At 42.4% G+C, this 12,199-nt stretch overlaps 2 protein-coding genes across 2 annotated transcripts in view; one reads left to right on the plus strand and one right to left on the minus strand.

The window, feature by feature from the left end:
* Ptp4a3 (protein tyrosine phosphatase 4A3) overlaps window positions 1-12,199 on the plus strand; it is a 759,824-nt gene that overhangs the window by 57,226 nt on the left and 690,399 nt on the right. The gene's annotated exons all lie outside the window — the stretch shown is intronic.
* LOC127201821 (maestro heat-like repeat family member 5) overlaps window positions 1-12,199 on the minus strand; it is a 65,865-nt gene that overhangs the window by 49,786 nt on the left and 3,880 nt on the right. Inside the window, exon 4 of the mRNA XM_051160525.1 lies at window positions 12,006-12,134. Coding sequence (XP_051016482.1) covers window positions 12,006-12,134 — 129 coding nt within the window. The remainder of the gene's footprint in view (window positions 1-12,005; window positions 12,135-12,199) is intronic.

A 12,199-nucleotide genomic window follows, 5' to 3' on the forward strand; every position in this document is an offset into this window, starting at 1 on the left:
CACCCACAAAAACCCAAAATTTACCCTGACTACAAGATGTGCAGGGATAAAGTTAGAGCAGAGATTGAGGGAATGTCCAACCATTGCCTGGTCCAACCTGAGACTCATCCCATGGGAGGGAGTCAACCCCTGACACTACTAATCGTATTCTGCTATGCTTGCAGATGGGAGCCTAGCATAGTTTTCCTCTGAGAGGCTTCATCAAGCAATGGAGACTCTCAGTCAAACATTAGGCAAAGCAGGAGCCTTGTGGAAAAGTGCAGGGAAGGATAGAAGGACCCGGAGGAGACAGGAACTCTATAAGAAGACCAGCAGAGTCGACAAACCATGGCACAGGTGGGTAGATGGAGACTGAAGCACCAATGAAGAACTGTGCATGGACTGTACCTAGGCCCCCTACTCATATGTAGCTGATAGGCAGCTTAGTCCTTCCTCGTGTGGGCCCCCTAATAAGGAGAGCATGGGCTGTTTCTGAAATGGACTCTGTTGCCTGTATTTTGATCACTTTCTTCTGGCAGGGCTGCCTTGCCTGGCCTCAGTGGAAGAGGATTCCTTCAGTCCTGATGTGACAGAGGGTGGATTGGTGGTGGTGGTGGTGGTGGTGGTGGTTCCACTCTTCTGAGGAGTAGGGGATGGAGGATAGGGGATAGAGAGGGGGAAGGTGAGACCAAGAGGAGAGGAGGGAGGGGGCTATGATCAGGATGTAAAATGAATAAAAAAAAAATAGCTCTGAGAGTAAATAGCTGCCAACCAAGATTACCAAACCCATTATTCTTACCTTTAATAATAAAGACTTTCCAACATAAATGCAAACCAAAGGAATTTGTGACTACTAGGCAATGTTTCAGGAGATACTTAAAGGAAAATAAAGATCATCACAGATCCAGAAACTCAGAAAAGAGTGAGCTTCATTAGAGAAATAGATAATCAAATGAGAAGTAGGAAATGATCAAACATGCCCAAATCAGTAAACAAGCAAAGCTGACATGAATAAAGGAGAAGAACACTGTTTAAATAAAATATGAAGACAAAAACCAAATTGTAGAAATCAGCAACTATCTCTCAATGATGAACTAAATATAAATGGTCTCAATTCTCCAATTAAAAGATACAGACTCACTGATTGGATTTACAAACAAGAATGATTTGTTGCCAAAAGACACATACTCTTCCTAAAGACAATGCAGGCTGTTGAGAACACTGACAAGAGTTTAGAGTTCACATTATGGCTAATTCAATCCTGGCAGAACCTGCCAGAGTTGTTCACTTTCCTTTGATAATGAACACACACACACATATATTATATATATATCTACTTTAGGAAATAATAAATTTATCCATTAATTTTTTTAAAAAGTAAAAACCAGAAAAGGGACATTTATTCAATGTAGCCACAATGAGAAGAGCAATTCCATTCAGTTTTAAACTAATTCACTGTTAAAGAGTTCAAAAGATTTAATTTCATAATCAGTGAGGAAAAACAGAAAAAAATATAGTGTTGGCTGGCCCACACTAGAGCTGTATGTTTTCTCCAATAGATACATGTATGCAAAACAGGAGCACAACAAACAGTTCTATAAATAATGCCAACATTTTATGGTTTGGATCATTCTGACAAGTTAATTTATGATATTTTGAAAAGTTAAGTTTAGTAACTCTGAGATTCATAAAACCTAAGCAAACAATCTACTAAAGAAAGCAGCCCTGTTGGAAAAAAAAAAAGGAAAAAGGAAAAAGAAAACACTCACTGGCCAACACATACACTGACTAAAAGTGAAAGGGCAGAGGTTAATATGCCAAGCAACAGAAACCTAAAGCAAACAGGAGCAGCTATAACTGTCTACTGAACACCCACAAGGCTTTCTCCAAAACAAATACCATTTATAGTTTATAAAGCAAGTCAGTACATACCTATTTAAAAACCTGAAATAAATGGATTACACCTTATCACATCATAATAAAAATAAAACCAGAAATAAATATCAAGAGAAACTACAGAAATTATACAAACACATGGTGGCTAAATGGTACACCCTTGACACGAGTTGCTGAAGAAATTGTGGAGGAAATTTAAAAATTTCTAAAAATAAAATGAAAATGAAAACATAGCTTCCCAGAATGCAGCAAAGGCAGTTCATGGGTGAGTGCTTATATGAAAGCAACAACAACCAGACAGAGAAACAGCTCAAATAAAAAACTCAACAGTGCATCTCAAGGTCTTGGAGAACAAGAGCAAAGGGATGGAAATGAGTAATAAAGACTGGGGAAGAAATAAGTGAAATGGAGGCTATGAACACAACAGAAAGGACCAGTGAATCGATGAGCTGGATTTTTGTAAAGACAAACAGTATTACAAACTCTTTGTAGTGGGCACAGACGTCTGTCTCTGTGCTTACAGACACTACTAGGGGAACCTGGAATGCTATGCACACAGTGTTGTTCCTTCAAGGAAAAGAACGGAAAACTTGTTGTCGGCCTAGAAGTCTGGAACAGATCTGCTTTCTAGTCTGGTGACCTTTGCGCAATCTGTGTGGCAGGAGACTTTCTGGCACCAGACCCTCCTCCAGACCCGTCTCACGATCTTGTTTTCCTCAGGCAATCTATGGAACCTATCTTTATGGAAGATGTCACAGGTGCTTTTCAAAGAGTTTCCGAGGAGTCACATGGATTTGTACTTGTCTTGCTTTGTTCCTCAGAGAGATTTAGGTAAGCTTTGTTGTTCGCGTGGAATTTCGTTGATTATCACAAAAATAGTTTTTCGCCAGATTGTGCTGTGTTTAAATAAGCCCCAAAATAAAGCACTCGGGAGTCAGGCTTCTGACGCTGGAAGTGAACACCAGATACTGAGTCGTGTTGAGCTGAACTGCCTTGCTGCCTCCCACAGCTCATTACTCTGCTGCTACGAAGGTTGCAGAGACTCTTTCAACTCTTAGCAAAACTAACCAAAAGAAGGAGAGAAGACAAAGAATTAAAGATGAAGTGGGGGGGGGGGTGCTGGTGCAGGAGGAGGCGGCATTACACCAGACTCCAGTGAAATCCAGAAGATCACTAGAGAATACTTTAGAAGACCTGGACAAATTCCTAGACATGTATGACCTGACCAAATTAAATCAAGTGGCCAGAAACAACCTAAATAGATGTATAGTAGTAAGTCATGAGGGTGAGGCAGTAGTGAGGCACCTCCTAATAAAGAGATCCCAGAGCTGGACAGATCTTTAAATAGTTAACCTCAGGGCTCCTCAAATTGTACACTCCACAGAGAGAGGGAGACTACGGCATCAGCCTCATTCTATGAAGCCAACATTATCCTGGTGCCTGAGTTAGTTACTTTCCACACTCCTGTGACAAAGTATCAATAAGTAATTCAAGGGAAGAATGATTGACTCTGGTTCCACTTGGGACAGCATAGTCCCTCACGGTGAGAAGAGCATGACAACATGTGCGAGGGATTCCTAGCATCTTGGTGTATTCGACAGCAAAGAAAACCTGAGCTATTACAGGTCAAGTCCATCCTTTTCAAGGCCTGCTCTCCAATGGCCCTTTTCTGTAACAAGGCCCCACCTGATAAAGGCCCCATATCCTCCCAAAATAGAACCACCATCAAGGGACCAGCTGTTCAAACACATGAAGCTCTGAGGGACATTTCACACTCAAACCACAACAATACCTAAATCAGATGAAGGTGCAAGTGTGATACAGCTGAGTCTTGAGGTAGAGCTGTTCCCAGTTTTCTGAGAAAGCACCGACTTGATTTCCAAAGTGGTTGTACACGTTTGCACGCTTACCAGTAACGGAGGAGTGTTCCCCTTTCTCTACATCCTCTCCAGCATGTGCTGTCACTTGAGTTCTTGATCTTAGCCATTCTGATGGTTGTAAGATGGAAACTCAGAGTTGTTTTGATTTGCATTTCTCTGATGACTAAGGACGTTGAACATTTCTTTAAGTGTTTCTCAGCCATTTGATAGTCCTCCATTGAGAATTCTGTTTAGCTCTGTACTCCATTTTTAATTGGATTATTTGGTTTGTTGGTGTTTAATTTCTTGAGTTATTTATATATATTGGATATTAACGCTCTGTTGGATGTACGGTTGGTGAAAATCTTTTCCCAGTCTGTATGCTGTCATTTTTTAATTGACAGTGTCCTTTGCTTTACACAAGTTTCCCAGTTTCATGAGGTCCCATTTATTAATTGGTGTTTTAGAGCCTGAGCTGTTGGTGTGGGCTTATTTCTGTGTCCTTGACTTAATTCCATTGATCCACCAGTCTGTTTTTTGCCAGTACCATGCCATTTTTATTACTGTTGCTCTATAATACAGCTTGAGATCAGGGATGGAGATACCTCCAGAAGATCTGTTATTGTACAGGATTGTTTTAGCCACTCTGGTTTGTTTGTTTGTTTTTCCATATGAAGTTGAGAAGGAATTGAAGGAAAGCTTAAGGAGCAAAGGAAACCACCAACAAAGAAAAGCCGATGCAAATGCTACTCAAGGAGAGGCTCAGGTTTCAGCCCCAAAGCAAGTGGGAGAACTTGGCAACTTTCACCATGTGGTTCTGACTTTAGTGTAAAGACTATACGAAAGGGGTTGTGGAATTTTCCTCTCTGGTTAAGGAAAGCTGCTGGAGCCAGGCGTGTGTTGGGGGAGGTCCTGCGTGGATACCTGGTGGGGCCATTGTGTGAAGCTGTGAAGGTGAGGCCTGGTGAAGTGTGGGAGACCTCAAGATGTTGGAGATGCCATGGGGTACATGCTGAGGAGAGCTAAGGAATGGAGTGTGGAAACATCTCAGGGGAGAAAACTGTTGCAGCCAATGATGCTGGAAGGGGTTGGAGATGTGAAGAGTGCTTTGACATTGGACATGGAGATGCAGAGTGTGGAGTGTGCCCAGCTGCGTTTCGGATTTGCTTTGGTCTTGTACTTCCTCACTATGTTCCCTTTCCTCCCTTTTGGAATGGTAATGCATATTCTGTGCCATTACATGTTTGAGGTATGTGGTCTTTTTTATTTTTATTTTATAGGGAGTTATAGTTAAAAGAATCCTTTGAGTCTCAGAAAAGACTTTGGATTTTTAAACAGTGTTGAGACTGTGGTAGACTATGGAGACTTTTGAAGTTGGACTGAACACATTTTGCATTATGATAAGACTATGAGTCTATGGGAGCCAAGGAGTGGAATGCGGTGGTTTGGGTGGGATTGGCTCCCATAGGTTCATATATTTGCGTGCTTGGTTCTACTCGGTGGACTCCTGGGAAGGATTAGAGGGTGTGTCCTTATTGGCTGAGATATGTGCCTGGGGGTGGGCTTTGAGGCTTCAAAAGCCCATTCCAGAGCCAGTCTCTCTCCTCTCTCTCCTCTTTCTCCTCTCTCTCTCTCTCTCTCTCCCTGCTGCGTAAGGCTCAGGATGCAAAGTGCTCAGCTACTTCTCCAGCACCATTTCTGCCTTCCTGCCACATGTTCCTGTCATGATGATAACATGCTAACTCCCTGAAACTGTAAGCAGTCTTCCAATTAATGCTTTCTTTTATAGGAGTTGCCTTGGTCATGGTGTCTCTTCACAACAATAGAACAGTAAACAAGAAAATCATACACCATAATGAAGTTGGTTTCACTTCAGGGATGCAAGGGTAGTTTAATATATGGGAAATCAATAAAGTGTCTATAGGATATAAAAAGAATCAGGGATGGAAATTACATGATCGTATGAACACATGCAGAAAAGGCAATTGATAACGTTCATATCCCCCCATAATAAAAGCTCTGAAGTAGCTAGGACAAAATATAACACAGGCTATATATTCAAAACATCCAGCTACCATTCAATAAATGAAGACAACTGAGAGCATTTCCACTAAAATCAGGAACAAGATAAACATGTCTGCTCTTTACACTTGTATCCAATATACGGCTTGAATTACTTGCTAGTGTACAAAGACAAGATAAACAAGTGACACAAAGGGGAAATTAAGAACTCAAATTATCTCCATCCTATTTGCAGATGACCTGATTCTCTACTGCAGTGGGTCTCAGCCTTCCTAATGCCACGGCCCTTTAATACAGTTCCTCATGCTGTGGTGGCCCCAGCTATTACATTATTATCATTGCTACTTAATGGCTTTAATTTTGGTACTGTTACAAATTGTAATGTAACTACCTGATATGCAAGGCACCTGATGTGCGACCCCTGTGAAATGGTCGTTTGACCCCCAACGGAGTTGCAACCCATAGGTTGAGGACCACCGCCCTACACTAAAGACTGTAAAGACTACGCTGGAAAACTCTTAGGTCTGACAAACTTTAAATCCTTTAAGTAGCAGGATACAAAAATCAACAGACAAGCCCAGCAGTTTTCTATATATCAACAATTCACATGCTAAGAAAGAAACCAAGGAAACAAAACTTTTTTTTTCTTTTTTTTACATATACATTTATATCATCATCACACACGTATATACAATAAACTACCTACAGCAAGAAGAGCCAGGAAAACAATCAGGAATTATATAAATGCTACACTTATAGTGCTTTGGCTATTTGTATTTGGCAACATTGAAGAGTTCATCGTTCCTATCTTGGTGAGTTTAAAATTATGAATGTGAATCAATATCCATCACATCTCATCTCTATCAACTTAAAATATCTATCCACACCTAAAAACATCTTAACCCCCCAAATAACTAAGCTGAATTGCAAGACTAAACTATCTGGTCTTCAATCCCATCAGAGACTTGAGAAGGAATAAAATTAATTATCTGAGTAGACAGCAAGTGCAGGTTAGCAGCTTATGATGGAAAACATCTTATTCACAGTAGCCTCAAAAACAGTAAAAGCCAAACATAAACCTACAAAGGAAGCAAGAGACTTATAGTATCAAAACTTTAAGACACTGCATAAAGAATTTAAAACAGGAGGGGCTGGAGAGATGGCTCAGAGGTTAAGAGCATTGACTGCTCTTCCAGAGATCCTGAGTTCAATTCCCAGCAACCATATGGTGGCTCACAACCATTTATAATGTGATCAGATGCCCTTTTCTGGCCTGCAGCTGTACATGCAGGCAGGGTTCTGTGCACATAATAATAAATAAATCTAAAAAAAAAAAAACAATTTAAAGAAAGGACTAGGAGACAGACCTTTCACTGTTAATAGATTAATATTATGAAAATGGCTATATTATCAAGAACAGTCTACAGATTCAGTATAGCCCCTATCATTTTTTTTTTTTGAGATAAGTTTTCTCTGTGTAGCCTTGGATGTCCTGGACTCACTTTGTAGACCAGGCTGGCCTAGAACTCACATTGATCTGCCTGCCTCTGCCTCCCTGAGTACTGGGATTACAGGCACCTGGCTTTTTTTCTTGGTTTTTGAGATTGAGTTTCTCTGTGTAATCTTGGTTGTCCTGGTCTTGCTTTGTAGGTCTAGCCTCGAACTCACAGAGGTCTGTATAAAAATTTAATGATGTTCTTCACAGAAAGAGAAAACATCCTTTAATATGGAATCACAAAATATGCTGAATACCAAAGTAACCCTAAGCAGTGACAGCAATGCTGGTAAGTATCTCAAATTATATTACATGGCCACAGTGATGAAACCAGCATTGTGCTGATACAAAACATAGATGAACAAACCAGTGGAATAGAATAGGGACTCCAGAAATAAACCCACTATAGCTTCTTAATTTACAACAAATTTGCCAAAAATATATGTTTGAGAAAAGATAGGTTTCAACAAGGGGTGTTGGAAACAAACAAGTCATCTACATGTTGAAATCTGAAACTAGATCACTATCTCTCACCATGTATAAGAATCAAGACCTTCATGTAAGACCTGAAAGCTTAAAACTGCTAGAAAAAAAAAACCCCAGAAACACATTAAGATATAGGTGTTGACACTAAAACAGAGCTCTCATCACAAAGAGGATAAGAGAGAATTTATTTTGGAGTCAAGTCTGAGTGACTATGGCTCCACAACATAGATTTAGTTTATAACAAATTCTCTGTCCCAATGAGGTAGCATTTCTATGAACTTTCTATAGCGACAGAAAAAAAAACCGAAAGTCATAGTCAAGGTGTTTCCCAAATAAGTTGGTGGGTAGAGCAAAAAGGTGAACTACAGCAAGATGGAATTCTGCTTCACGCCTTAGATGCTATCTGATAACACCTTATTCAGTCTGGCTTTATCTGTCAGTGATGCAGTATTTGTTCTGATGCAGAGGGCCAGAAATGGATATTTTTAGTAGGCTAAAGATAGCCCAAGATAAACTGCAGTTTGGCTTTGGGTCTTTGGTATCCCATCCTGTCCACACGGCTGAAGTCTTGGTTCATCAGCCTTTGCAGACACAGCTTCTTTCCAGGAATCCTGGTTCACACAGGCATGGCAAGGACTTTCTGAAAAGGATTCTAACAGCTCAGGAAACAACTGCAAGAATTGACAAATGGGATTGCATGAAATTAAAAAGCTTTGGCACAGCAAACGAAACAATTACCGGGGTGGAAAAGTCAGCCCACAGGATGGGGGGAAAATCATTGGTAGCTATTCATCTGACAGGGGATTAATATCGGGAGCATTTAAGGAACTAAGAAAATTTAACACCAAGAGACAAATCATCCAATAATGAATTGAGCAGGCAGTTCTCAAAAGAAGCAGTACAAATGGTCGATAAGCCTCCGGAAAAAAAAAAAAGAAAAAAGGTTCAACATCTTTAGTCATCTGGGCAGTCCAAGTCAGAACTACATTGAGATTCCCTTTAATCCTACTAAGTAAGAATGGCTGTGCTATAGTTTTCTTTTCTGTTGCTGTGAGGAAACACTCACTGATTGAAATCAATTTATAGTAGGGAAGGGTTTATTTGGCTTATACTCCGGGAAATCAGGGCAGGTGCTCAAGCAGGAACTGAAGCAGAAACCATGTTGCTCCATTCACTGGCTGATGCTCAGCTGTCTTTCTGCCTAGGGATGGTACTGCCCACAGTGGGCTGGCCCTCATACATCAATCAGCGGTCAAGTCAATGCCCCACAAATAGGCTCTCAGGAATTTTCTTTTTCCATTTGATTCTAGCTTATGTCAAGCTGACAGTAAAAACCTAAGGAGTACAGGGGGCACCATAAAGAAAATAAACAGGTCCTGGCAAGGATGGTGGGAGGAGGGGGTGGGACTTATACACTGCTGGTTGGTGGATGTATACTTGTGCAGCATCTGTGGAAATAAGTATGGTCATTCCTCAAAGAACTAAGAGTAGATGTGCAACGTGATCCACCATTACCATTCCTGGGTCTTAAGTCAACATACCACAGAGACATGTGCACATTCATGTTTACACGGCATTGCTTGCAATAGCCAAGGTATGGGCTTTGCCTCCTCATCCATCAGAAGGTGAATGGATAAAGAAGATGCAGCACAAATACACAATGGAATTTTACTCAGACATACAAAGGATGAATTTTCCATTTTTCATTTTTTCCCCAGGGAAATGGAGGGAATAGAAGATCAAGTAAAATAAACCAGAAGGAAAAAGATGAATATCACCTGTTTCATCTTCTACCTGGTATCTAGATTTAAAAATACATAAAAAGACATGAACATGAACAGACAACTATGTGGGGGAGAGGAAGATGATCAGTGGCAGTTGGGCAGGAAAGAATAGCAAGGATAAATAAAAGCAAATGCACAATGCATGCGTTTCTATGTGTCATAGCAAGATCTGATGTTGTGTCCAACAATTATATATCCTAAGAAAATAGAATTGTTTTCTCCCAAAAGTTCTAGGTGCAACACTACAATGCTTGGTGAAATGTTTGAAATGTCATGAACTTTCAGTGCAGAGAGATGGGCTAGGAGAGGAGAAGAGGCGAGAAGCTTGGGGAGAGAGTTCTGGAGATCAGCACTGACATGGAGCAGAGGGACGGTGTCATCAGTACAGGGTGCTGAGCAGTTTTCTGGAATCGAAGGATACTGATGACAGATGTAGGGCACGTGGCCATGAGCATGGCTCTGTGACCAGACTCAGGGTAGAAGTCTGGAGCATGCAAGGCAAAGCCACATTACACTCTTGGAGGGAAAACAGGACGTATGAAGGACCCAGGTTCAGATGGCTCTGAATTTTAACAGCCACATTGAGGGTACAAAGACGAGGGGATGGTGATTTCTAGTCCATGGTGCTGGAGAATGGGGAGATTCCTAGAAACTGACAACTCAAAATTGCACCTTCCAAATGTTCTTGGTGAGGAAACTGCCAGGGAATGTGTGCATCCTGAGCTTTGGACTGGCTGAAGACTATTTCTGCTTGGATAGTATGAGCCACTATGATAAGCCCTGAAACTGACTGTCCTGGAACAGTCCTGGTACAAAGGTGGAGGCACATCTGGATGTATTCTGAGGCAGAAAATGCTGGGCAGCCCTGCCCCCTTTCACCCCCATATCTAGCTTGCCAAACCCAGGCTCATGTCACGAGGGACCTTGCCCACTCCAGGGAGATGCTGCCAGACCATACCTCTTCAGGCAGACCTGGAGCCTGCTCCTCTCACATTTAGCTGTGTTCCCTGCCCAAAGAGCATTACTGCAACACACCTGTGAGTGCATCCATGCGTGTTACTTTTTTTTTTTTTTTTGCTTGTTGTCTTTCAATATCTTGAGACAAGGCCTTACTCTGTAGCCCAGGATGGTCTGTAACACACTGTGTGGTCTAGGTTGGCCTCAAATTCATGAAGATCTTCCTACCTCAGCTTCTCCTGTGCTGGTATGACAGGCATTCACTGTCAGACTTAGCTTTGCTGTGTAGTTCTCCAATGAATCTAATATACTTCACAGTGGTGAACAATTAAAAAAAAAATACTTGAAAAAAGGAGTGAGCTGGACACAGCCTTTGCTCCTCTCCTTTCCTCTGCAGTCTGCATCAAGGCTGTTCAGACATTCCTGTAAGGCAGGCATCAAGTTTGCTTTCTACTACTTGGGTTGACAAAAAGTCCCACTGCTTCTGTGAACCCCATCCCTCTTTCTAAAGAATCTGTTGGTGGGAGCAGATGCACTTCTTCCTGTAATAAAAACCACCAGGTGAGCTGGGCTGAGCACAGGGCTGAGCAGAACACGCAAGGAGCCAAAGTTCTTTACATCTTGTTGGGTGTGTGAGCTTTGCATAGCAGATTGTGTAATTCTGTAACCATGGGCCCTGGCCAACCTGTGTCTCATCAGTGGCCCGAGGGCCACTCCATTTAATTACTTACCTATAGTCTTTCAGAACTTCCCTTTGTCTCCTGCCCTTGTGTGGGACTAGCTTCCACAGCCCTGTATAGCACTGTGCTGGGGATGGTTTTGATAGAGCAGAGAGGGGATAGCGTTACAAACTTTCTCCCCACAACATTGGCCTTCTGAGCTATTTAGTGTGATAGAGAAATAAGCCTGGTTTCAGGCTTGTAGAGGGCTAGAGCTCGGACTGTGGCACACCTCGGTATAGGGCACTGTTCTCTGAGCATCCTTGTGCAGTGTATGTAGAGTAATTCAACACGGGGCTTCCCAGGGCCAGTGGATCTGGAGAAAGTCATCTGTCTCAGGTCCCTGGAGCCCATTATGGCCTACAGGGTGGTGGTGCAGCACTGATATCTCTGGGTTCACATGTGGTTTGGTTGGTGGGCCAGGGCAGGTAAGTCCCAAGCTTGCCCGTCTCCATCAAGGAAGAAACCGAGAGGCAGGAGCTGCAGCTGGATTTGGGCCTGAGGAGTGGGTGAGACTGGCAACAGGCCATCCAGATGCTGGTGAGTGGGCATCAGGGAAAGGGTGGTGAGGAAGAAACACTTAGAGAGTGTGGGGCTGCAGCCAAATGGTTGGTTCCTGCATATAAGTCTAGGAGGGCCCTCCAGGAGACAGTTCTGCTTGAAGAGGCCATTTCAAGGCCACAGACATATAGAAAGCACCTGGGACAGCTCAGGAACTTTGCACCCACATGGTTTGGACCCCCAGGCAACTGACTGAACCCAAAAGCTCTTGGGGAGCCAGTCTGTGTGCTATGGGAGGGAGGCCTACCGTGGACTTAGTCATGTGCTCCAGGGCCAGCTGCAGGAAATACTTCTGCCAGGTCTCCTCCAAGACATCTTGGGCTCTAATCACAGCCTTTATGACCTGGAACAGCCGGAATCTGTGCCTGCTGGAGATCTGTGGAAGACAGAGGTTATGTGGAGACCATGGTGTCTGACAATAGGTGGATGCCAAGGAGAACG

The sequence above is a fragment of the Acomys russatus genome, chromosome 17 (genome assembly GCF_903995435.1).
Source record: "Acomys russatus chromosome 17, mAcoRus1.1, whole genome shotgun sequence".
Lineage (NCBI taxonomy): Eukaryota > Metazoa > Chordata > Mammalia > Rodentia > Muridae > Acomys > Acomys russatus.